The sequence below is a fragment of the Leiobunum rupestre genome, chromosome 7 (genome assembly GCF_980474605.1).
Source record: "Leiobunum rupestre chromosome 7, qqLeiRupe1.1.hap1, whole genome shotgun sequence".
NCBI lineage: Eukaryota > Metazoa > Arthropoda > Arachnida > Opiliones > Sclerosomatidae > Leiobunum > Leiobunum rupestre.
In genome coordinates this window covers 567251-594081 of record NC_143390.1, presented here as the reverse complement: position 1 = coordinate 594081, position 26831 = coordinate 567251, and the positions used below count along the sequence as shown (strand labels likewise).

The window sequence follows — 26831 nt, the reverse complement described above, 5'->3', positions numbered from 1 at the left end:
CTCTTAACAGTCTACGAGGACTCGAGGACGACGAGGAGCCATTATTTGCAAGCCTAGTCCTAATGCCTTCAGAATTTTATATTGAAGCGTAGATCAATAGATGATCTTAAGAAAATAAAAGATTCGAAAAGAAAAGTCATCATTAATTATTTTAAATGTGTAAGTTTTCATTGGCTCTTGCGTATGAAGTTTAATTTTTTATTTGCTTGTGGATATTAGAGTGATGGTATATGGTAATCATTACTGTTAGGACCAATAACTTCAAATAAAGACAAAGTGTAGTGTTACTAGTGCATGCAGCTTGCTGTTTTGAACGTGCATTATTTGATTTCATATCATAATTTTATGTTCTTGCTCACATTAGTAAATCACATTGTTTACAACTAAAGCTTTGATGCCCAGCCAAATTATAATTTATAGTATCACCTTCATTTGCTTCAAGAACATACTTGAGAAAAATTAATGTAGGATACTAGGTGGAAGTCTGAGAAGCCTTACAGTGACTCAGTGAGTTACATTAGAAGTCACAATAGTTAAGTTAGGAAGTGATTAAGTAACGTTTTAATTTTTAGCATGATGGATCTCGTAAAATTTTCACAGTATTCGAGATATTTTTTTTACTTTAATCAATTGTTATAGCTACGATAGGGGCATTCATATGTGGTTAAATGCCATGTATAAATGAAATGACCTGTGAGCCAAGGAACGGTAAATTATTGGAAATTAGCATGTCTAATATACCCAAACATAGTTGACAGGGAAAATGGAATATGAGATTTTCTTAAATCAAGGATATCATTGTGCATGTTTCCATACCAAAGAGTCTGAGAACATTATCTGAAATAATTAAAGCGTCACAGAATCACAGGATCATTGTAAATATTTATAATCTTCCGCTTTAGATTCTTTAAAATGGCAGTATACATGCCAAAAATTGATTAGTTGGATCCAGTATTAGAAAGTACAGAAATTTGAACTTATTTTTGAATGTTTATATTTCCCTTTAACTCCTGATACATAGTTTTTAAGCGAAGCGGCTACAATATTCATACCACTGGTCTTATATTAGGCGAGGACTTTGATTGATGATTGCACTATTTAAATCTTATTGGTTTAATAATTTATGACAGTTGTTTTTGTTCGAATTATTTAGAGATCATGCATTAAATTGAGTTAAGTGTGTGAAATCAGAATCATTGATTTATTTGTTTAACTTAGTTACACTGATCACTGAATCAACATGAATAAGATAAGGGAAATGGATTCTCAACTAGTAACCAATGCATTGAATTATCATGGGCAAGAATTGTTCAGAGCAATTGAAGGAGAACATGGCTTGGAAAAACTACGTCTTATTGATGTAAGATCTCTTGACTACCACGAATACAGAAAACGAGCGAAAGAATTTGGGTAAGTGCCTCTCATTTAATATTTAATAATATGGGGAGATAATTTTTTAAAAGGTTTTATTATTATAACTTTATTTAAATTTCCATCTGTAAATTAGTTAAACCAAATTTATTAAACATTCCTTTCATTGCTGGCTTATTCAATTTATAGACAAATATGGCGTTTTTAGCCTAGCTTTTTTTTGAAAATGGCTTTTTCCAACACTTAAGTTATTTTGAACAATAGTTTGAAATAACTTGTGACTGTGAATTTTTTTCCACTTTCTAAATTTGCTAAGATATTGAATGACACTAAGGAAAACCCTTTGATCCTTCAGGGAAAGTAGATTAACCGCTAGGGGTCACAGCTGAAAAATTTTGGTGCTGCGTCAAGTTATGTCCTTATTATAAAAATGTACATATTATTTGTAACAGACCCTTTTTTAATTTTCGCCAAAAATTCGGCTCTTTGAAACACTGTGATGGTGTAACTTATATGATTGTTTAGAGTATAAGCATAATGTATCCATAAGTCAAGGTGTAAGAAATATTTTAGTTCAGAGTCATTATTAGGTTGTAGGTATTATATAAAGACACACCCTGGTAGCTTTGGCCCCAACTTAATGTTTTATAATGCATGCGTGAATGTCTCAAATCCAGCAAGAACCACCATGGTTTCAACCACTTTTTTCTTAATAAAAGAATATTGTGAAATGGATTAGAAATTTGTATATACTATTTATTTCAAATAAACTCAGAATATTACGTATATATGTACAGAAAGTAATTTAAAGGAAATTAAATGTACATCTATCTTCGCTTTCTGATTGAGATAACGGTTTATTTTTACAAATTTTTCTCCCTTTTTATAACCCAGTGTATTCCTATTCCCTAATTTCGTCCAAACTAGGCCATAGGTTGAAAATATTCTTTCTATAGCAGTAGAACTTGCTGGGCAGGTTAGAAGGGAAGACACGAAAGAACAAAATTCAGCGTTGACTTTTTATTTTGTTGAATAGTACTCTCCACCACTGTTTTGGTTCAATGGATTCAACAACACTGTTATGAAACATGATGTAGATAGAAACCAATCTTTTATTAGAAAAGCTTAGCTAACACTGACCTCGTGTTTCTCCATTATCCAATTTTCAACTTTGGAAGCTTCTTCGTGAGTTAGGCGTTACCCTCTATATTTTGGGTCCATCATGTTTGCCAGAAAAAATTCTGTATTTCATCAAGATCGTTAGGGGTATTTTCCCTTGTTAATCCGCCCAAGTCCTTCCTTTGGTTAAACTATACTCTAATTTTCCCTATTGTTAGACTGCAACTAACATTGTAAGTATAGTACAACCATATCTGGTGGAAGGGTTCCGAAATTGCCTTCTTCAGGGTTTCAACATAGACAGTATATACTGTCTATGGTTTCAAGTTTGAGGGGGCTCAGTCTCCTATTGCTAGAGGTAGCTTTTCATAAAAACAATTTGACAAATTGTGGATTGGCAGTCACTATTAGGCTCAAGTGCCCACTAAATACACCCTAGCAATGCTACTGGGTTTTAGGAAATATTATCTTGCCTTATTTTTTGTTATCCAAAGTTAATGTTTTGTTTTAATTACTTTTGCTAATTTCAATGTTTTAGCCAGGGCAGTACTTAGCCTCTTAACTGTTGGTTCCTTTTTATATTAAGTAAAATAAATGTACCACATGATTTTGGAAGTTTTCTATAGAAAGCTTTGTTGAGTTGAGGCAGCTCCATTGTCTTTGGGTGTATAAAAACTGAGGAATTTATGTTTAAGCAGCTGTGTAGTAAAAACAAGTATGAAGAGTTAAGACTATAATGGTAATAAGAAAAATTTATGTTACTGGTTGGGATCACTTGTTCATGATGAGCATAGGAACTGGACTTTTTATATCTTTAGTGTAAGAGGCCTTTTCCATGTTTTGTTCCATCTTTTCGCCTTCAATTTTCCCTTCCTTCTATATCTAGAAAATTCCCTCTAGGTATAATGAGTAAGGGGGGGGGGGGATTTATTACCAAGACAAGAGCTCTTTTTTCAAACGCCGGTTGCAGAAAAATATTTGTAAGAACCGCCTCGCCAGCGAAATGGTTGCATGAGGGTGACAACAGTGCAGCGATAGTCTTTCAATCCGCTTCAAGGAAAATGCCTATTAAAATTCGAGTATATCTGATAACTTCTGGTTGTGATAAAAATTAAAAGTAAGACCAAAACTAGAAAAATTATATTTTTGGTAATCTACTGATTTGTGGTATGTTGATTGAATAAATAAGTCCATTGCCCCCCCAACTTCTCAAATATTCCCACATGAAAGTTTGTCTGGCACCCAGAAAGGACATATTGTTTCTTTATTTAGAAAGCTTTTTGTTTATTTTAAATGATTTATTATTCTACTCTGTTTTAAGAAGTTTTCTTTCTTGACAAATGGATTAAAGTGTTGGTTGCCCGAAAAGTCAATAGTTATAAAATCAGACGAATGAGGGCTTGTTTTGAAGCCCTGTGAGTTCTCTTTCCAAAAATGTCATTGTTGAAACAAATTTCCAATCCTAAGTGTACTTATTTTGGGTCTGAAACTGACGCGTACGACACGACGTTTTTATGCGCGAGGAACCTTTGGTTTCATATCATTTTTCTACTACATAGCCTTGTGTATGCCTATTTCAATTACTACTGCATAGGATTTGTTCTTGGATGTTAAATCAACCTGCTTTTAAATGTGTTACAATTAGCCAATGAAACTCCACATTTTCTGATGTGCCGAAAATTATTTTATAAGTCTAGAAATTCGCTGAAAAATGTGATTTCCACCATTTTGATTTCTTTTTATTACAATTCAAAGCCTGCTTAACCAATTTTGATGAAATTATCTGTACTTGCTATAAAATGTTTGCTCTTTCTAATGAATCATTAATTATCCGTAGCGTAAATTTCGTGCAATCAACACTTTAATAATTGGTGTGAAGTGGTGATGCAAACTAAAATTTTAATCTTAAGGAAATTTATTACTTGTAATTTAGTTTGTTCTGAATTGGAATTGCTATAGAGCTTTTATACATACAGTAAATACATTAATAGTATGAAAGGTGTTTTAAATCAATGATTTGCCAGTTTTTTTTCAAATAAATCACTTGATTTTGCGATTTAAATCTGACCACAATGTTAGACAAATTTGGAGCTATTTGTCAACATCTGAACTTATCCCCCACTGGATACTCAGTTGTCCAAAACTATATGTACGCTTCGCTAAATAGACTTGCGTGTTCAATGGCTCAACTTGTATACAATAGCAGATTTTCCCCGTGCTTCAGAGTGCTACTATTGGCGCGTCTAATGGCGGGTCAAAGGCTTCTCCCGTGTTTCAAAAGTGTTAACCAATTTTTAGTATATAGACCCCTGTCTAGTCAGTGAAGCATATATATAGTCTATGCTGTTTGTCTATCCTTGTTCAATGTATGGAAAAATTGAGTGCTACACACTCTACATTGTGCTAGAAAACATGTAGGGAAGACATTTTCTACACAATGGATTAAAAAAAACCTAACTTATTTGATTATTAATTTATTTGAAGATATAAAATTTTCTACTTAAAATTTGCATTATTTTTTCAAACATTCGAAATCGTGCTGTACTTAATTTTAGTTTGCCAGCTTAAAATATTTTCCATTTATCCTTAATTTTATTTGGATAATTTTGTAAATTCACATTTAAATGGATGGTAATGGTTCGATTGCCATTTTTAGATTTTCTCAAGAAAAATAAAAATTATGAAGCTGTATTACCAAAATCCTTAACAAGTGAAGATATTTTTAAATTACAAATCAGTGCATCGACATGACCTGATCCAATTTTGAAGTACGGTAAAGATATTTGTTGTACCAATAAATCTTGGACCCTCATAGTTCAAAGTATTACACTTACATATTAATTGTTCAGTGGTGTTTGTATAACCAGCTGCACATTAAGTCAGTTAACAAAGCACAACTAAGAATCGTTTTGATCTTTAGTGCTTATATCTGTAGGTGCCCCAGTGTGGTTTGATTGTTGCTTAGTATAATTATATAACACTTAAGCAACTATCCAACCCACACGAAAGAGTACAATAACTACAGAACAATTATGAAATGTTTATGGAGTTATTAAATCCATCAATTTCAAAAATAATTTCAGCCAGCCTGTACACTGATTACTGAAAGCAGTCACCCACTTGAGTTAATCTTAATTTAATAATTGATGCCATTTAAGGGAATTATTCCTTCATTTGTCAGACTTAAGTGGCGGAGCAGTTTTAAATTTATGTGAATGATTTTACTAATTTGTTAATGCTTTTGCTCAATAATGTTGTTAAAAATATTTTGTTATATAGATTCCAAGAAAGACAAAGGCGACAGAAGTTGTTGAGATTTATTGCAAGAAAAGCGGATTATGTCTTTTCAACAAATGACAAAATAACAACTAAAATTGTGTGCACTGATGCTGAAAGCGACGGTAAATTTTCATTACTTGTTATATGTTTAAGGAGCTAAATCAGGAAACAATTTAAGTATACACTTTGATGTATACAATGGAATCTGTTGACAGTGTGTAGATCTAGCTCTCCTTTACTTTATCTTAAAAGTATTTAGCCAATGGTTGAAATATGAAGTAATTCAACCACTTAACAGTTGATGTATAACTGTGAGGATAGATATAGAAAACCATGTCCTTTTAGGTATGAAAGGTGATTTTTGTAATGTAACAATAGCACTTTCTACCCAGTTTCGTGGATAGACTCCATTTCTTTCTAAATATATTTTATTGATGGTAGCGATTATTTAAAAATTTGAATAATTGTGAGAGTAAACTAAAATACTTTGCTCCATCTACTTTTGCTCATCTCGTTCCTTTGCACTTCCCTTTTAAAATAAGAGTTTGCAAACTTACTGACAGATTTACTGTACGTCTATTAGGTTACTTGTTTAACCATAAAATAGTAGTGTCTTATCGTGTAATCAAATCTTCCTTCGGTTTCTTTTTGCCTTAATTTATTTTAAACCAGTCTGACTGGTTCTAAACACCTTATTACTGTGTATTTTTTTGTTATTGTGAAAAGAACCAAATAATCCTGACCTCTTTCTAATGTTTTTTACAGAGTTATGTGCTGTTATGCCTCCCATTGAAAGTTACATGGGAGTTCCTGCTCCCGAGAGGAAGAAGAACTTCTACGAGGTGCGTTTTCAAAATATTACATTGTAGTTTTAATAACTCTTTTTACATTGACACATGCTATAAGTTGGGTATTCATAAATAATCCCTCGCAAAATAACCCATAATTTGGATTCAATTTAAGTAAAATTCTAGGATACAAAGAATGATTTTAATCTTATATATTTAATGAAGTTTATAAGAGTTTACACTTATGGGATTTTGTTCTTGAATAAAGTCTTATTGGGGTGTTTATGCTATCTTTTACAAAATCTTTTCATTATTGGGCAATTTCAAGAATATTTTTGCACATTTAAAGACCACATGTAAGGTCTAAGTTTAAGTTAGCCTTAATGGGTGATCAAAACTCTGTGGTGTTGTCATCATCTCGACCTTGGCACCCTGCTATGGCTAGCGATGGCAGGGGGTTATTGTTACATCAACAACAGCTCTGGACACTAAAGTTGTTGGAAGTGGAGGGAATTGTGATCTGGGTGGTAGAAGTCCCGAGTGTGAGAATGACAATGCCATGTACTCTTAACCTGATCATAACTAGCTCTTTCACTCTATTCCCCTATTATACGAACTCCACAACAACCTTGTGAGTCAATCCCCAACTGAGTTTAGTGCCAAATCTTACAAGGATATAACTACAGTACTGTAATTTGGATGTATGGATTCTGGGTTTTTATGTGTTGCTTTTTGTTTCACTTTGTAAAGTGATCGATTTGAATAGCTATTGAGACATAAGTATATTTTCTTCAGACTTGTGCAAAAGGAGATGTTTTCATTGGACAAATTGTTCGCAAGCTGGATAATAATGGGTTGACCATTAATTTAATTTGCCTTGATGGTGGAAAGAAGAGAGAGCTCATTGATTTAGGAATTAAGGTAAGATAACTAATTGCCCATTTATTTTATTTTATTTTTTTTTGAAATACTTTCAGTTTAAGTTACATATTAATAATAACAATAAGCTAGGCTAATACCCAAGGGTTATAAAAAATTAGTTTTAAATCGTATTACATTAGTTGATCAATTTGAAAGAGCTGCTATTGTGGTTGCCGGGTGACAACTTGGGTTAGATTATTCCAAAGTCCAAAAGTGGTGGTAAAAAAGCTGTTTTTGTGCTACAGTGGTTCTTTAAAATTTCACTAAATCTTACCCTCAATTTTTATACACAACCTGCTCTTATTGTGTTTTCAAATAGGTTTTCTGTTTTGAGAATCCAAATGAGGTTTTCCAGGTTAATGACTATGTTAGAGGTTTGTTTCAAAAACATTTTAAAAATTGCCATACAACTGGTGTTGACCTGTTTTTAATGTTTTAGGTGTTCTGCATAGTATTCCTCAATCTACCAGCATTGGGAAAATATTGGTGTCTCTAAAAAATGAGCATTTGCCAATGGAACTTCAGCAATCGATAAAATTGGTAAGATAATGGTAGTAACGTTTATTAGGAATATTTCTGGTTACTTAACAGCCAATAATAAAGACCAATGTATTTTAACTCTTCTACTGGTATATGGTATGTTGCGAAGGTGATTTATAAATAAGGTAACAACTATATATAATGCTGTATATAGGTTGTATTTGGGGTTAAGCTTTCCTCTAGAATCATTCAACTACCTTTATGAGAAGTGAGGTTATATGGTTTATATGGAATTGGTATGAGGTTGGTATGAATTTTTTATTAGTTATATTTATCCTACTTAATTTCTAACTAATTTTAAATTGTATTTTCAGGCTTAGGATTATCAGAATTTTTCCCTTAAATAATATAATAGTATCGACAACAAAATGTACAAGTTGTGGAAATTATATTCTTTGATGCATTGCATAACTGTTTTTGCTGGGCAAACAAATATTGGTATCCTAATTCAGTTACGCCACTTTTTGTGGAAAATGGTGCCTATCGAAATAACACTGTAACACAAGGGCAACCCAAGAGAGCCCAGATTTGATGTAAAATATTGGAAATTGAAGGATATATTTAAGAATATCCTAGAGGAGAAGCTGATTTATTGAAGTTTTATGCTTAATCCACTCTTCAATGTTTTATATTTCGTTGGGTAATTGGTAATGATGAAATTATTAAATGGCTTTGATCTTGTTGTAATTATTTTTGTTTTTCAGGTTATAATGCCGAAGAATAAATTTTGAATTTTCCACAGCACTTAGGATTACAAAATCAATATGCCTTCTTTCAAACTGGGCTTTTCAGTATCATGAAGTAGTTTGTTACCTTATTTTTAAAGACAATCGTTACATATATAATATCTTATTGCATGATTCAGTTTCATTTCTGATTTGTAGTTTATTTTTAGGGAGTGATCACTGAAGAAGATTTACCCAGCCATCACAAGTGAGTTCAATACTTATAGCAGTGTATTTGGATGATAATTTTATTTCTTTACTAAGAGCATTTTATGTTTAAAGAGACGGATTTATTATAGCAAATTATGTAGTAAATTTTACCCTGAAAGAAGGAAATTTTGGTTGAAATGAATTGCTCTTATGTTTTATAGAGCAATAAATTTATAAATACATATTAAAAAGCCTAAAGGCTTATTGACCACCTCATTTTTAAACTACATGCATGATTTTTTTAATCATGCTATGGTAAGATTTCATTTTAGTCTTAAACTTTTTAAGGAGTCTAAGGTTTCTTATACAGTGTATTGTTACATTAAATAGCTGCCCCCTTCAAAATTTATTGCCCAAAATAGTGCTTTAGTGTGTAGGGCATTATTTTTTCAATTAGATATCCTGGTAGTCTATTTTAATTTAGAATAAATTAAAAAACTCTTGATCAGATTAATATGTTTGTAAATGAGCTTATTTAAGTGAAATTTATTCATTTAATTTGTACTGTTAATGCTCCCAACATTTTCAGTAATTTTTGTTAGCGTGCGTCTAAAATAAATTTTCACTATTGGACTGAATTGAAGCTGATTTTTAAACCACTAAACATGGTATTTGGTATTGTTTTAAATCTGTATATACGTATTTTCTTGAAAATTGGGCTCATTTACAGTAATTTGACCAGATTTTTTTGTCCTGCTTTGATTTATTTAGTGTATTAAATATACCAATTAATTTTAATAAATTTAACTTTGATAATTTTTGAGAAGATGGCTGCTATTTTTATTGTAACACAATATTGTATGGAGTTCTTTCCACATGATTCGAAATGTTTCAATAAAAGGCTTTGATTTGTGTTCTTCAGGCGATACATAATGAATCAAGGAAAACCATATTCTGAAATTTTAACTATGACTTTGGGGTTTCATAACCCAGCTACATCTGCACACTTAAGAAGTTTACTTGGCATTCCTGAGGGAAAAATTTATTCCTGCTTTGATTACATGAGAAAGTAAGGTCTTCTTAATTTTCTCTGTGTATCTGTTACTTATAAGAGGTTGGACATTCATGTATTGTTAAATACCGGATCTCCTAATGAATTGGATTCGTAAGCATAATAAACAAAATAATAGGGAATTAAAAATTTATTCTTCCTTTTATGTTAAACACAACATTCAACTCATTTTAATTGTCATCTTTCAATCCCAAATTGAGTTTTCAATCTGTAGTTGTCCGGTTTTATATCACTGTTAATTGCAGAGTGTCCAACCTTTTAGGACCTTAACTAATAATGTATTTAATGTTTCATTGACATTTGCAACAGTTTTTTAATTCTAATGACAAGAACTTATTGGTGTCTATAAGAACAATAGAATATTAATCAAACTATATTGGTAGTTTGTTGCATGTAAAGATGATTTGGTAGTTGTAATGTTTTCAGGAGTGATATGTTTGGTTGCTGTGCGATACAATATTCTTAGTTAGACATAAATATGTTCTTTCCAATTAACTTTCCATTACTGATTTGGTTTACTAAATGTAGAATGGATGTGTCTGATGAGCTAACAGCTCCAGCACTAAGAAGAGAACAGTCATCAAAATGGGCATATAAAAGGTAGTGTTTGTTATACCCTTTTATTCTGACTTTGGTATTGTAATCAAAATGGAGCATGGCTGTGATGTTATAAACCCTTAACATTTTAATGTAAACAATTCCTTGCATTCAACATTCTTGTCATTTCTCCTTTGATTAAAGTATCTTATAATTAACCTTTTCGATTCTTTAAGTTAATGAATTTATATGTTCATTATCATTTTTTTTAGCGTAAGAGATGGAGTTGCATTCTTCAAAGCTGGCAATCATACCGAAGCATTTCAGTGCTTAAATAAAGCCCTTCAAATTGATTCAAAGAATGTTGAAGCTTTGGTGGCCAGAGGAGCTTTGTAATTTAAATATTTGTGACACTTGGATTGAGTATAGTCACCTAATAATCCTGTGTTTAGGTTTGCAAATAACAACAATTTACGAAGAGCGTTGGAAGATTTTGAAGAAGCATTGGCAATTAATCCACATCATATTAATGGGCGAAAATATACGTCTGAAACTTTAGTGGCTCTTGGAAGATAGTAAGCTCTCCACATTTTCTCTTGTTTTGCAAAAGTTATCTTTATAATATTTTCTATAAATTGGTGAAGTGTAGCGATATTCAAATTTACTATAATTTTTTTTATTAACGCCACAAAATCCTATTATCTTAATTTCAAAATTTATAATTCAGGAATATTTATTCCTGAATGCTCTCTTCAGAATATCACTACCGATCATTACCATTTTCAGACCCTCCTTTTTTTCTGTAGTTTAATGTTTTTTGACTTTTTTCTCTAGTTAAATATTTTTCACATAAGATTTTTGCAATTGATATGTTTAAATAAAGCTATGAAGAGAAAGGAGAAATTGAAGCAGCCCTTAAAACTTATAAGAAGTCTGTTCAGATTAATTCAAATAACGCATCAGCAAGAGAAGCTCTAATAAGCCTTGAAATGAAAGAGAAGAAGCGGCAGCGGGAATCGGAACTGGTTAATAATTTTTTAATAATAAATTTTTTTGGTGTATTAAATTAATTTTTTCTTTAGTTAAGCCAACGAGTTGTGAGAGGACCATCGCCGCATGGCTTATCACCAGAACACATCCAGCAACCTCCAGATACGCGAGACAAGATTAAGCTTCTTTTAAAAGAAGAAAAAAAGTAATTTGGAGGAATTAGTGATACTTAATCAGTGCATGTGCCTTAACTTAAAATATAAAATTTGATTTACAGTTATAGTTAATTTAAATAAAGTTTAACTTAATAATATTTAGTATCAAATCTACCTTAAGTAGTTCTATTTGTTTCCTCAACTTTTTAATTATTAAATATTAATATCAAACTACTTTAATTATAAATATTTTCTTTTATGACCATGGTTGACTAAATTAATAATTATTAAAAACAAAAGATCTGCTACTTCATGGTTTAAGTAGCTCTATTTTTAAAATTTATGTTTAATATTGAGTGGTTTGTTCCACTTAGTCTTCAAACATTTATATTTATAAATTAATTTATTACATTTCAGACACAAAAAGGTTCGAAGTATTGGTAGTTCAATAAATGATTCTCCTCATAGCTGGAGTTCATCACCACATCGCTCTAGTCCTAGAGGAATGCCAACACACACTCGAGATATGAGAGCTGACCTAGGAAATGTTAGCCAAGGGTCGCCAGTTTTTTACAAAGGAAAAAGGGAAGAAACAGAGCTTTCTATGTATGAAAGTTATGAGAAGCCTGCGTTGAAATCCTTTGATATGAATGTGAAAAGCATTTCTAGGGATGAGAAATACTTTCCAAAGATATCAAAGGAATTACCAGAGGAATATTTTGACTCTAAACGAAACAGGAAACGAAGATATAGTGAAGAGTCTTTGTAAGTTAATTTTTTGTTTTTCAAGTTGTCTAGGAACTTGGTTTTAAGTTTGTATTTGAGACAAATAGTAACTAAATATTAACTAAGACCATACTGAAAAACAACCTTACACCTACAAGACTACTAAAAACCAACTAATTACAAACTTCAAAAAAAGTATTTTCCTGCCAACTTAATAACCACTTCTTTAACTATAGTTAAAGGGGTAATAAGTTCTTCTTTAGTTGACAAGAAAATTCTTTTTTGTAAGTTTGTAATTAGTTGGTTTTTAGAAGTCTAGTTGGTGTAAAGTTGTTTTTAAGTATGCATGGTCTTGGTTAATATTAAGTTCGTATTTGTCTCAAATACAAACTTAAAACCAAGTTCATAGACAACTTATTTTTTTGGTAAAGGTGTGTTACGTGTGTACATACTGTAGCTGAGAAATTAGTCATTACGCACTAACTAGTGGAAACTTTGCCTTATGCTCCAGACATGTTTCAATTTATGAAATCAGACGTATTACATTTCTTTTAAGACTAATATATACTTGTAAGACTAATGGGATTTCTCCTCGCAAAAAAACACTCATCCCAACTGTAGTGTAAATACTTAAATTTTGTGTAAAAGATTTTAAATATGTTTAAACTCACCTAATGAATAGGCATTTCTTTTAAATTCGCCTTCTTGTTTCCTTTTCTCCCACTTAAAAAATGCCTGCCCAAATCTCTCCCACTAACCCCTCCCTTACCAAAAAATAAGTTGTCTAAGAACTACTTAGAGTTGGTTTTAAGTTTGTATTTGAGACAAATACCAACTAAATATTAACTACTTAAAAACAAACTAATTACCAACCTAAAGAAAACCGTATTTTCCCACCAACTTAATAGCAACTTTTTACCCCTTTAACTTGTTTATTGAAATATGCTGACAACTTGACCCTACCAACTTAATATCAACTAAAATGTGTATACCAACTAAATACAAAATTACGTCTAACTTATATTTTGGTAAGGGCTGTAGCACATAGGAGTTGGGCCAATGTCGGCCAAAGCCCTTAAATGGGTAGGCTGGCTGACATGCGATTTTAAGTCTTTTGTGCTAAGAGTTGAGGGATAATGGAAAGTCAAGTTTTGAGAAAATATGCAAGTGCGAACTGCTTTCGGCTTTTAAAAATTCTTAGAAAACTTAGAGAAAAACCTGAGGTTCGAACGGTTGCCGGACTCCACTCGGGGAGTGATCTTGTTGAATGTTCTTAGCTATTCGACAAAATGGGAAATATTTGACAGTTAACATGGTAGCACTGCCGAGGTATCTTTCAACCTGTATTTTTACATAGTTCAGTCAGGTAGTCTGCCCTGAGCTTTTGATGCATTAAGATGTAGTTAATTTTAAACCGTTTTATTTATGAAACACTTTATTATTCTTATAAGGATTGTGTCTTTATTTACTGAGCTCATCCGTCTTATTTCAGTTAGTTAGTTTAACAGATATCACCCCCCTAAGTTAAGTCGCCCATACCAAAAAATAAGTTGGCTTTTAGTCGGTATTTAGTTGGTATACACATTTTAGTTGGTATTAAGTTGGTTTTAAGTTGTCAGCATTTTTCAATAAACTAGTTAAAGGGGTAATAAGTGGATATTAAGTTGGCAGTATGGTTTTAGTTGGTAATAAGTTGTTTTTATGTATGGTTTTAGTTGGTATTTGTCCCAAATACAAACTTAAAACCACTTAATTTTTGGTAAGGGCGGAGTTCTTTGTGCGAACAGGGTATTATCCCCTTGTACTTCACACTGTTTTCGCTAAGGGAAAATTTGTCATTAACAAAATCAATTTCGTTTTGTCTGGTTTTTGAAAGTACTATTTTCAAAATAAATGTATTAAACACAAAGTGGAATTTTCCTTAACTATTATTAGAATCATATCATAATTATGGTATGAATTACTAGGATCAAACCACAAACCATTATTATGGTATGAATTACTAGGATCAAACCACAAACCATTATTATGGTATGAATTACTAGGATCAAACCACAAACCATTATTATGGTATGAATTACCAGGATCAAACCTCAAACCATAATTATGGTATGAATTACCAGGATCAAACCATAAACCATAATTATGGTATGAATTACTTGGATCAAACCATAAACCATAATTATGGTATGAATTACTAGGATCAAACTATAAACCATAATTATGGTATGAATTACTAGGATCAAACCATAAACCATAATTATTGTATGAATTACTAGGATCAAACTATAAACCATAATTATGGTATGAATTACTAGGATCAAACCATAAACCATAATTATTGTATGAATTACTAGGATCAAACCATAAACCATAATTATGATATGAATTACTAGGATCATACCGTAATTATGGTATGGAATTCCAGGATCATGTGCTATACCTTGTCACTGCGCTATACACACACTCCATGACAAATGCCTGATCCTTAATTCTAGAATGGCTCTCAATGAATATATAATGTGCTTATATGAAACAAAACGTATGATCATATTTAGTAACAGTTAAGTGTAAATATTTATATTTATAACGGATGGCGGATTCCCTTCCCTGTGATACCACAACGTAATATACAGAGACAGTGAACCTCCACCAGCTATATTCTAGATAAACCCTCGGTTAATCAACGTGCGTGACTGAACACTATTTTAGGCCTTTGATATCCCTTACCAAAAAATAAGTTGGCTAAAAACCACTTACGACAACTTGTTTTTCAACTTGGTTTTCAGTTGGTATTTGGGACAAATGCCTACTTAAAAATAACTTAAATCCTCTTAAATAATCAACTTATTTCCAACTAAACCAGAATCAACATTTACATTTAACTACTTAAAAGCAACTTAAATCCTACTTGGGAAACATCTAAAATCACACTTAAAAATATTATGTAACTTCCTGACTACTAAAAACCAACTAATTATAAACTTAGCAAAATCAGTATTTTCCTACCAACTGAATAACAACTTATTACCCCTTTAATAGTAACTTGAAATATGCTGACAACTTGAGCCTACTTAATACCAACTCAATATCAACTAATAATGTGTATACAAACTAAATACAAACTGAAATCCAACTTATTTTTTGGTAAGGGGATAGTGTAGGTGGAAGAATCAATTTTACCAAAAAATATATTAAACGATTTATTCCTTATTTAATAAATTCTTCAATAAACTAAATTAAATAAGGATTATAATAATTAATTTCAATTAAGTCCTTTTTCTCACCAAATACCCAATGTCCCCGCGCCTCTGTTAATTATAGCTTTCGCTTTCAAATCCACGGTTCTCTTCTGCGTTTAAAACTCAGTCCCTTTTATATTAAGGAAAACCAATATAAAAAATAAACTAATAAAAAACTATGTTCTTTGGCGGCGGCAGCGACATCTGGTAGGAGCGGTTTCTTAACACTTCGATTGCAACGGATGGCGGGAGTTTTAAGCTCTATCCGTTGTATATTATTTTTCAAGCCAAGTAACTGGTCGTAAATGCATATTGAATAAAGTTTTTATGATTTTCAATTCATATTGGACCAGTGATTTCTATTAATTTTTAGTTCCTTGGTAACTTACACTGACCATTGCTAATTGATTTCTAAAATTGAGGATATCTACTAAAAATTGCTACTTCTAATGAACCAAAAATATATGCCATTGAGCACCCCTCAATTATTTTTATTTTAAAAAATCCAGGAATCGAGTCCCCCTTTAAAAGAAGGGTTTTAAAAATGCTGTTAATTTTTTTTTAAATTCAGTCAATTGGAAAATTCTGTACCACTTCCCTTACCAAAAAATAAGTTGGATTTAAGTTTTTATGCACATTTTAGTTGATATTATCTTGGTTTTAAGTAGACTTAAGTTGTCACCATATTTCAATAAACTAGTTAAGGGGGTAATAAGTTGTTATAAAGTTGGCAGAAAAATACTTTTCATTTTTCAAGTTGGTAATTAGTTGGTTTTTAGTAGTCAGAAAATTACATGTTGATTTTAAGTTAGGTTTTTGTTAATATTTAGTTTGTATTTGGGAAAAATACAAACCAAATTTAAGTAGTTCCTAGACAACTTTATTCATTTATTGGTTTTTGAATAATTTATAAACTGAAAACCGTAGCTCTGAGCCATTTTATTTAACTTACGGACCTAAATTTTGTAAGGAAATAATTTTAAGATTTACGTTTTAAATTATTATCAGGCCGGGCTAGGTTGTGGTCCAAGAGTATTATCAGTAATGAGTTTTTATATTAACTTTTCTTGATGATTTTTATTAATTATATGTATAGAAAATATTTTTCACTTCTCCCTTGATACAATTTTAAAGATTCTGCTGTATTTTTTAGTGGCCATACAGTTTCACCCAAGAAAGAAAACACGCTTACTGATCGCATAGAACAGTTTTACAAGAAACATAGCATTGAGGAAAAGTATGATAAAAGTTTATCGAGGTATGAAATCTTACATATTTTAAATCCTGCATTGGCAAATATTTCTCCTTCACTTACAATTGTTAGTTGCTAACACCAGAAGTACAAAATATATTGAGATATCTAAACTCCTATTTCTAATGAATGTCTTTGTTTTCTGTGAATATCAATATCCTTGCTGGGCATACTTTGTAAATGCTCAAAGTTCTAATTGATAACTAAAATACAATAATGTATTTTTATGCTTAGGGAGAATTACTTTTTAGGATCTGTAGACCCCTTTGCATGAGAGGGGGAAAGGAAAAAGTTGCATGCTTGTGCTTCAATAGCATTGAAAGACATAAGTTTTAAAGGAACAATTATATGCCAGGCTGATTTGATTTTAAAGAGAAGGAACGTAGTTTTCTAGCCTGAGAAGTATTGGAAGCATAAATATGATGATATAGGTTATTTTAATTAAATTCTTAACTTTGGAAAAACTTAAGTTTTTGAAAATTATTAAAATGATTAAAGCAAATATCCAAGGCTTAAATTTTATGAATGGCATTGTGTTGCAGTTTATTTTAACCTGATTCTGCATTTTTTGCTGCCACCTAGGAGCAACCAACACGAGGAGAACGCAGCTAGCCTTTAAACACGCTAACGATGGGTTGTGTACGAATTTCATTGGACGAGCGTCACGAGCCTTTACGATAAACGTTTTACGGGCGGGGGGAAGACAATTTCCGATTTTCCCCCTTCCGACGGCAGCAGGCGCTAAAGCGTCTAGCCAATGAAAAACGTACACAAGAAAATCCACGAATATTGACGGGTTGCGTTCTCCTTATGTGGGGTGTTGTGTTTGTAATTGCTCCTAGCTGCCACCAATTACGTCATAGCTGGTTGGTTTTTCCTATATTTATGGATTTAAATTCTAAAATAAAGGTAGCTGACAGGTCTTATCATTATTAATTTTCTTATGAGATGCTCTTTTTGTAAATGGTTTTACTGAGGCCTAATACTCATGGTGACCACACATATGTTTTAAAATTTTTCCTTTAAGTATAATTACACTATTTTCCTATATTTATGGATTTTTTCGGGTTTAGCGTCTGTTATTGTCTTTTAATAACAAAATTTACAAAGTTAGAAAGAGGTTTAGGAATATTATAAATCTTTGCTCGTTCAACTATGAAACCAAATGCCATTTAAAAACCATGGCTTATTTTCTCATCATGAGTACTTGCAACCTATATTCCCCCATAATTTTGATGGAATTTATCCTATATTTTTCTTTTTTTAGCACAAAATCTCCTATAAAATCTTAAAAATCCACCAACAAATTATTTTTTATAAGATTTTTTGGAGTTTTCTGTGATCACCCTGAATCTTTTTATATGAAGTAGCTAATTTTTTTGAGGGATAGTTCATTTTTGTTGGTAGTAATAAAAATTTATTAATTTTATTATTTCTTGTAAATAGAGACCACAGCCCCATAGATCAAGTAGAATCAAAATGGGACTATTTGGATGATAATTTGAGTAAGAAACATCAAATTTCAAAAAAAGGAAGTGTTGATGGAGGAAAAAGTCGATCCCACTTAGAAATGAAAAGAGATGAAAAATCTCCAAGTTCTGAAAGGAGAGCCCCCTCTCCCAAAGTGGTTTTTGTAATGAGGAAGGACGAAGATATTCATTATTCAAAGATATACACGCATTCCTCTTTCAAAGATGAAGAAGAGGAGGATGAATCTTCAAAAAAGGATGGGCAAGACAAAAAGGATAAGAAAGTAAGCTTACCTGTTATCTATTTTATAATAGCCCCCTTTGTGACTTAAGGAAAGAATCACAAGTTGCAAACCTTCATCGGATAATATCTTCTCTAACTTACTGTTAGTGACGAGCAGAGCTGACTCTGACCTTCTCCCCATTAGGATTGCACGTACGAAAAGTGAAGGTTGTATGGTGGAAAATAAAGTTGTCACGCACTCTAGGTTTATTTGGGCTATGTAATCTTTTGAGCCCTATACGTCTGCAGGGCTGTATGGGATTACTTCCATTATTTTGCCGGAGGGCAATGACATTCTCTGCCCCTTACTGAGTAGAATCTACCAACTTCCTCTCATGTACTTTGCAGGTACGATTTTCACGCCGAACAAAGGTTCAAGCATCTTACCCTTACCAAAAAATAAGTTGGCTAAAAACCACTTACAACAACTTGTATTTCAACTTGGTTTTCAGTTTGTATTTGGGACAAATGCCTACTAAAAATAACTTAAATCGTCTTTATTAATCAACTTATTTCCAACTAAACCAGAATCAACTTTTACATTTAACTACTTAAAACCAACTTAAAAATAATATGTAACTTCCTGACTACTAAAAACCAACTAATTACAAACTTAGCAAAAGAAGTATTTTCCTACCAACTGAATAACAACTTATTACCCCTTCAACTAGTAACTTGAAATATGCTGACAACTTGAGCTTACTTAATACCAAGTTAATATCAACTAATAATGTGTATACAAACTAAATACAAACTGAAATCCAACTTATTTTTTGGTAAGGGTAGTATGCATTAGTTTGAAACCTCTGATTTCAATAACTTATTGGCCAAGTGGATTCTCCATTTCGTGCTGGATATTAGACCTCAAGTTTTGGGGTTGCACAATGGACCACTGGTCAAAGTATTAATTATTAAAAATAATGTTACCAAAAATGTTTTTTGCAATTGGACTTAATTTAATAAGTTAATAGACTAGCTACTTACACAAAAATAAACTAATTTTAAGAAAAGAAAGACAACGAAAATTAAAAGTGCACAAGAAAAATTTATTTATTAAAAACATAAATTAACCTCACTAGTTTTGGAATTCTTCTTGTGCACTTTTATTTGTTATGAAATTAGTATACTTACAAAGGATGTCACTGCTTTTTATACTTTATAGAGATTTATTTACATTGCATAATTTAAATCAATATTTAAATCGTGAAACATTTCCTCCATACAGGGGTTAATTATTAGGTCTAATTGCTAGTTCAAGCTTTAGGTTTTGTTAATATACTGGTCAAAAGCTTTTCGTTAAAGTAATTTTTGTTAATTTACATTTTTATTGATGGCAAATGCTTCAATGTTAATTTGTTTCTTAGTAGTCACTAATTCACGTTATCTTTCCAATTTAACAATTCTAGTGCACTGAACCATTAATCTTGGTCATTTACCGATTTCATTAACTTGCATGTTTATTAAAATAATTTTGAAAATTGTGTTATAATATACAGGGTCTTTTTTTTTGCTCGGAAAAGTGTTTTTTTTCAAAAACTATTTATAGTACCGATTTCAAATTTGGAAGGTCAATTCTCTATACCGGGGGACATCATTTTGAGAAATTTGAGCGTTTTCGGTAATGTTTTTCACCAATTTTGAAAAATTATTTTTCGACCACTAGGTGCGAGATAAAAAATTTCTATTATAAAGTTGTAGGCCGTCATCGAAAACCCTTAAAAATTGTTCACTCGACGAAAAACAACTTATTTATCAGTGAAAATTCGAGCTTGAAAAATTTACAAGTTGGTGAAGCCAAATTACGATTGTTTGAAACGATAATTGAAAAGGGAACAAGTCTAATACAAACGTAGTAGAGTTTTCACACTTGAAAAAATGTACACGTTTGGTTTTAAATGCAGATATTTTATTCACATAAATTTTTACAAAACATTTTCAATAATATCACCATTGGCTGCAACACAGGTTTGTGCGCGGACAATTAAGTTCTCAAACGCTTTCTCTACCATTTCTGGTGTGACGTCTCGGCAAGCACTGATTATTCGTCTAATGAGTTCCTCCCTAGTTTCAATGGGCGTGGCGTTTACCTTTGCTTTAACGAATCCCCAGAGAAAATAATCCAGCGGTGTTAGGTCAGGTGACCTTGCTGGCCAATGCACTGGACCATTTCTCCCTATCCACCTTTCAGGAAACTCGTTGTTGAGGTGCTCAGTTACTTGCCGGGAAAAATGCGGAGGGGCGCCATCTTGCTGAAACCACAACTGACGTCTTTCAGCCAATGGAAGGTCGTCGATTGCGTCACTGAGTTCGTTCTGTAGAAAATGTAAATACCTTTGGCCGTTGAGGTTCGTCGGCAGGAAAAAGGGACCAATCAAACGGTTTCCAACAAGTCCAACCCAAACATTGACCCGTTCAAATTGAACCTGGTGATGATATTCAAAACCCCAATGTGGGTTGATGTCAGACCAAAGATGGCAGTTTTGATGATTAAAGGGCCCATCTCTAGAAAATGACGCTTCGTCGGAGAACAAAACATGGCGCAAAAATTGTCTATCTTCTTGGACAGCATTTAGTAACCAGTTGCTAAATTCATAACGTCTTTGATGGTCTCCGTCAATTAGTCCTTGGTGGAGCGTAGCTCTGTATGGGTGATAGCGATTCTTACGAAGAATTTTCCACACACGATTTGCAGAACAACCCAAATCAGCAGCGGCGTTAGCGCAACTGTGACGAGGATATGCCACAAAGTACGCGAGTACATTGTTCTCGAAGTCTAAATCCGGTTGACCCAATCCGCGAAACCTAGGTTGCAAGTTACCAAATTGATTGAAATCGTGAATTGCTCGTCTTACTGTTATTACAGATGGTGCTCCATTTGGATGTCTTTCTGCGAAGATTTCAGTCACTCTTCTAAGGTTTTGCGCTGCTTCTCCATAGTAAATGGCAACTATCTCGGTACGCTCAGCTACTGAATAACGAGGCATTGTTCGAAATATTATCAAACACTGATAATAATCTCCCAAAGTTTTCCTTTAAATACCCAATGCATGTTTAGGATTGAGCTATAGCCTCGTGTTTTTAAAAATCCGGTCGTTTTTTTAACCAAAGTTTCAACTGGATTAGGTAATTCGGTTTCAATTATCGTTTCAAACAATCGTAATTTGGCTTCACCAACTTGTAAATTTTTCAAGCTCGAATTTTCACTGATAAATAAATTGTTTTTCGTCAAGTGAACAATTTTTAAGGGTTTTCGATGACGGCCTACAACTTTATAATAGAAATTTTTTATCTCGCACCTAGTGGTCGAAAAATAATTTTTCAAAATTGGTGAAAAACATTACCGAAAACGCTCAAATTTCTCAAACTGATGTCCCCCGGTATAGAGAATTGACCTTCCAAATTTGAAATCGGTACTATAAATAGTTTTTGAAAAAAAACACTTTTCCGAGCAAAAAAAAAGACCCTGTATAACGAACAAACCTTTGTTTGTTTGGTATAGATTTTTTTTAAATTTCCATTTTTTCAATCATACCAAAATTTAAAAAAACTACCTATACCAATTTTCTTGCCTGTTATTTAGAGCCATTTCTGATAGCTTTGGCATAGCTATCAAGTTGACTGCTATGCTAGTTTAAAGGGTTTAACATTGAACTTTGTTCTGCTATTTTCAAACCTTGAATTTGTTTTTTTATTTTAGTATGATGATAAAAAACTTAAAGAAAAGAGGAAAGATGGTAGCTCTCGTAAGAGTCGATCTTATCGTAAGGCTTCTTCTTCTAGCAGCAGAGATAGCAGTTCTGACAGTAGTAGCAGCACATCTCGCAGTTCATCACCTAAACGTCGAAAGAAAAAGAAGTATCATGACAAATATGACAGTGATGATTATAGTTTGAGTGAGAGAAGCTATGATTCGGATAGAGGAAGGTCCAAAAAATATCGGAAATATGATAAATATGACAAGTATGAAAAATACGATAAATACAAGGATGACAAATACCGAGATGACAAGTACTATGACAAGAGGCATCACTACAAAAAGTATGGTGGCTATAATCAATCAGGTTATCGTTCATCAGGCTTTAGAAACAACTATAGGCGGCCCTTCAGGTATATTGAATATTAGTTGGTAGCATCGTAGTTTTATATATTTTGTGTGCTCTTAGAAGTATTTCTATCAAAATATTCGATATATTTACTTGGAACCTTACCATTTGGTCATCCTCAATGCCCGAACTTGCTATTGAATTGCTACCAGGGTAAAATTAAATTTCCAGGGTACCAAGAAAGCCATTGACTTGAAATAACTTTACATTTAGCCCATCCCAAGCCACATGGGCCCTGGTAACTGGTACCAGCTTTCCTTCTCTCTTAAAGGGTATTCAGTTTTAGAATAGTAATGGTTAAAGTAATATTTCACTGGTACACTAATTTTGTGTAAATGACTGTCCTTAATTATTTGTAAATCCAGCCACTAAAAAGTCATACTATGAATTAGGCCTTGGTTATATAAAGTCTAGCTTATCAAAATTAGTTTTATTATTTTTACAAAATATTATTCTTTATGGATAATGTTGTATTACTAGAGATAGTCAAAACTGTGTTGTATTGTAAATACAAAATACTTTGAAAAAATGCTTGAATAAACAAGCAGGTTCAAAGTACAAAAGTTTCCTTGTTTTAGCAATTTTAACTAATATATAATGTGGGTTCACTGTTCTGAAACTGTAGAGCATAAATCAATGAAAGTAATTTAATTTTTAACAAGTATATTAACAATGGTGTAATATAACAATACAAAGCACAGTATAACAATAGAAGGTGCCCTTCTCACATTGCCAATGTGGCTTATTGAAGGAGGAAGATAACAGAATGCTAACAATGTTACCACTGTAGGAAGAGCGCTGAAACACTAAAATTACCAATCCTCTTATGTTAGCTAAAAATTTTGCTTTAACCTATATAATGTGGAAAGTAGAGAAGTACAAACCATAAAAATTGTCATTATTTTTTACTAAACTTTTAAGGCTTCGTACTTACAGTAGTATGAAACAGCATTTAAGTTCCAACATAGAGAATTTAATTTTATTATTACGCAGGAATTAATATAATTCGAAGTTTCATTTAATCAAGGAATACCTCTGCTTATTGTTCCATACCAGATCGAGTGACTGAGGTGATATGATTTTTCTCAGTCACTCTGGTATGGAACAATACGCAGAGGTATTCCTTGATTTAAATGAAACTTTGAATTTAAGTTCCAAGTTTATTTACCTGGAAAAAGATGTTCTCATCACCAGGCACAAGAATAATACCAATTATGCATATTAACAAAATAAAACGATGAAATGGGTTTTCGTAAATTTTACTCTATTGAAGTGAAGAGGATTCAGTACCAAAGTCAAAATTTCAACCAGGGATTCCGAAAGTAGCACATTAGTACCGTGTAGGAATTCTGGCTATCCTTGAAAAACGTCTAATATACAACTGAGTTGTCATTCTGATAAATCATTTATTGTATATTTAATTCAAGTAACTTCTTAATGTATAGTAGAAAGGAAACTTTCCAATTTTATTGTTTTTTAATTATTACCATCTCCATCTCATATTCTTTTAAGTTCTACCATTTCCATCCAATAGTATTTTAAGTATTATCAATTCCAACCCATCTTCTTTCAAGTTTTTCTGTTTCCTTTCTTTATTCGTTTGATAAAGTTTTCATAAGGTTATGGATTTCAGATCAGGTACTTTTTATAAAGATGTTAAAATGATCCAATGACCAGGCAAAAACTAATTCAAAGATCTTGGATTTCTGCGTTGAGTTTCAATTTCTTTCCCCACTGGTTTAAGGGGTTTTCCCTAGAGCTCTTCGGTTTCCCCTTCCATAAAAAAACTTGTTGAGGTTAACGGTAATAGTTAGTGTAGGGAGCTGTTGGCTTGCGTGGCATGAGGGCCTGCCACCACCCTTCTACGCATTGTAACCCGGCCACCTGAATTAAAGGCTTCAAAAGTCGCTTGATGACTTAGGCCTAAGGTGGTGCCTTGGGTATTAGCCTAGCTGATTATTTATTATTATTAGCTTTCAAAAGGGAGAAATCCATTGTCAAACACTACTAGTTTTTAAATGGAAAATCCATTTCTATATATTTCCAAAGAAAAATAATCTAAGAGAGTAGGTACAAATAGTACATTGTCTATAGTCTTGTCAAATTATAAGATTTGAATCTGAAATCAGTCTCACAACAGTAATTCCATGGTTGCTATCATAAATGGTAAACTACCGTATATGAACCATCCTCATCTACCTTAATACTTCCAGAATTATCTTACATTCAGACTGTAATGTTCGTATTATCATTTGCATAAAATGTTTCATAATACGGCTAAGAGTAATTGTTTTTCGATTTATAGAATTTTCAAGCTCATTGAGCTACCTCAAAAATTTTGTTCAATATACCCCAAATTTCTTATGAATTATGTTTTCAAACATTGGAACAAATTTAGAGGGCTATTGTCATTCACTTCGTTCTTATCTAGACAGAAACAAATAAATCTTTCATTCAACTATAAAGCTTATTTCCATGAGTAACAGCGTATAAGACAGTATCCGAAAAATGTACTGTGACTCATATGCGAAAATTTGTCTCTCTCCAAGAATAAGCCCAACGTTTCTTGAGAAAACTTCAAAAAATCAGAGGGAGAAGCTAGCTATTTCTTAACCAAGTTCGCTCTTTTCTCCAGTACAATAAAAAGCATGAAAATGAAATTTACAGTGAAAATTAAAACTTGTTTTAAATAAAAGGTTTGAGTAAAACCGTCCATATCGTAAAAATTATAAAAAATTACATGACTTATTGATTGTGAGCTGTCAATCAATCGAAAACTCATCTTTTTTGTTACTTTATTGATATAGTTTATTAAAACCATGTACTTCTCTATTTTCCAATACAAATCTTTGTTATGAAGGAACAAGCCAATCCTAAAAACTGTAGAAAATATGATTAAATTAATTACTTAGTAAAGTGGAAGCTACACTTTTATTTTTAAGAATTTTGGAATAATGAAATTGGTTTTTAATTTAGGGGACGACAGTACTTCAGAGGGAGTAGGCCATACTTCAGACCTAGTACACCGAAATACTTTGACATGAAAAGAGGAAATAATCCAGCTGATGAGTCTGTTGTAATCAGTAGAGCCCCAGATATTGAAATGCTAAAAAGATTGAAAGAAGGAAAGGGTAAGAGGAGCGAAGAGGATATGAATAAGATTGATAAAAGAACTGGAGCGTTGAAGCACTGGGGAGACAAAAGCTTGAGAGATGCCATTGCTGCTGCTCAAAAGATCAATGAAACTATTGGGAATGAAGATGATGGCGAGGACGACAGTGGTTCACGCTCTCCTAAATCTAACTCCAAAAAATCTCTGAAGGAAATGGAATCTTTTGTAGAAAAACTTAAATCACAAAAGAAAACCTAACACTTACACTTACATCAATCCTTGTACAAGTCAGTTAAGCTTATTAATATTTTTACCATTTTGGTAATTAGCAAACACTTTTTTTTATTAGTTCACATATTACGGAACTAGATGTATTCTATCATTTTGTGAAATTTCAATGTATGCTAGCTAATAAACCTTTTATCTTGCACAATCTTTGTCGTTTCAAATTTTAATGAAATTAGGCGTTGGGCTTATTCAGCCCTAAGCATATTTAAGTTAGTCAACTTTTGTGAAATTTTCGTGTCTGTTGTTCAAATATTTTTTAATGATTTAGTTATTTGCAGTTTTAATATATTTTAATGGTCAACAGCTTACTTTTTCATAGTATCAATGTATTGGAAGTACTTACATTTTCTAGCTGCTTAGAACGATTGTGTGTTTCACCACCGTTATGCAAAACTTTTAAGGAGCTGTAGGGGGTGAGTTGAGAAGTATGCCTATTTTTTTCTTATTTTCCCACGATGAGTTAAAAGAGCGCCAGAGAGCTTCAAAATGTGGCCTACTAGCCCCTGGAAGTAGGCTGCAACAAGCACAAAAAAGTATCGATTTCAGGGGTACGTACGATGAATTTGCGAATGCGTGGGAATTGATATAAATAACAAAAATCAAATGAGTAAATAAGAATTGTGCAATGAGTTTAATAAAACACAGAAGAGCAAAGCAGGAAAATGTGTATTTTGTACGAGTTACAATAAATGTTCGATGTTGCTTACTT

The 26831-nt window shown here is 32.3% G+C and overlaps 1 protein-coding gene across 3 annotated transcripts; it reads left to right on the top strand.

Annotated features, from left to right (window-relative positions):
- LOC149933844 (uncharacterized) lies at nucleotides 1-26267 on the top strand. 3 transcript variants are annotated; one of them, XM_090180738.1, is made up of 20 exons: nucleotides 2-159; nucleotides 1219-1410; nucleotides 5770-5891; nucleotides 6535-6611; nucleotides 7353-7478; nucleotides 7798-7852; nucleotides 7918-8018; nucleotides 8914-8951; nucleotides 9816-9962; nucleotides 10494-10565; nucleotides 10775-10894; nucleotides 10955-11077; nucleotides 11386-11527; nucleotides 11585-11697; nucleotides 12065-12253; nucleotides 12317-12412; nucleotides 16769-16873; nucleotides 18314-18620; nucleotides 22317-22726; nucleotides 25699-26267. In XM_090180738.1, the coding sequence occupies exons 2-20, from the start codon at nucleotides 1241-1243 to the stop codon at nucleotides 26090-26092; spliced, it is 2907 nt and encodes a 968-aa protein (XP_090036864.1). In that variant the 5' UTR covers nucleotides 2-159; nucleotides 1219-1240; the 3' UTR covers nucleotides 26093-26267. The 3 variants fall into 3 exon arrangements, with proteins under 3 accessions (XP_090036865.1, XP_090036864.1, XP_090036863.1); XM_090180739.1 differs by having other exon boundaries at nucleotides 1-159; nucleotides 12065-12412; nucleotides 22317-22657; XM_090180737.1 differs by having other exon boundaries at nucleotides 12065-12412.
- Nucleotides 26268-26831: the final 564 nt, after the last annotated feature.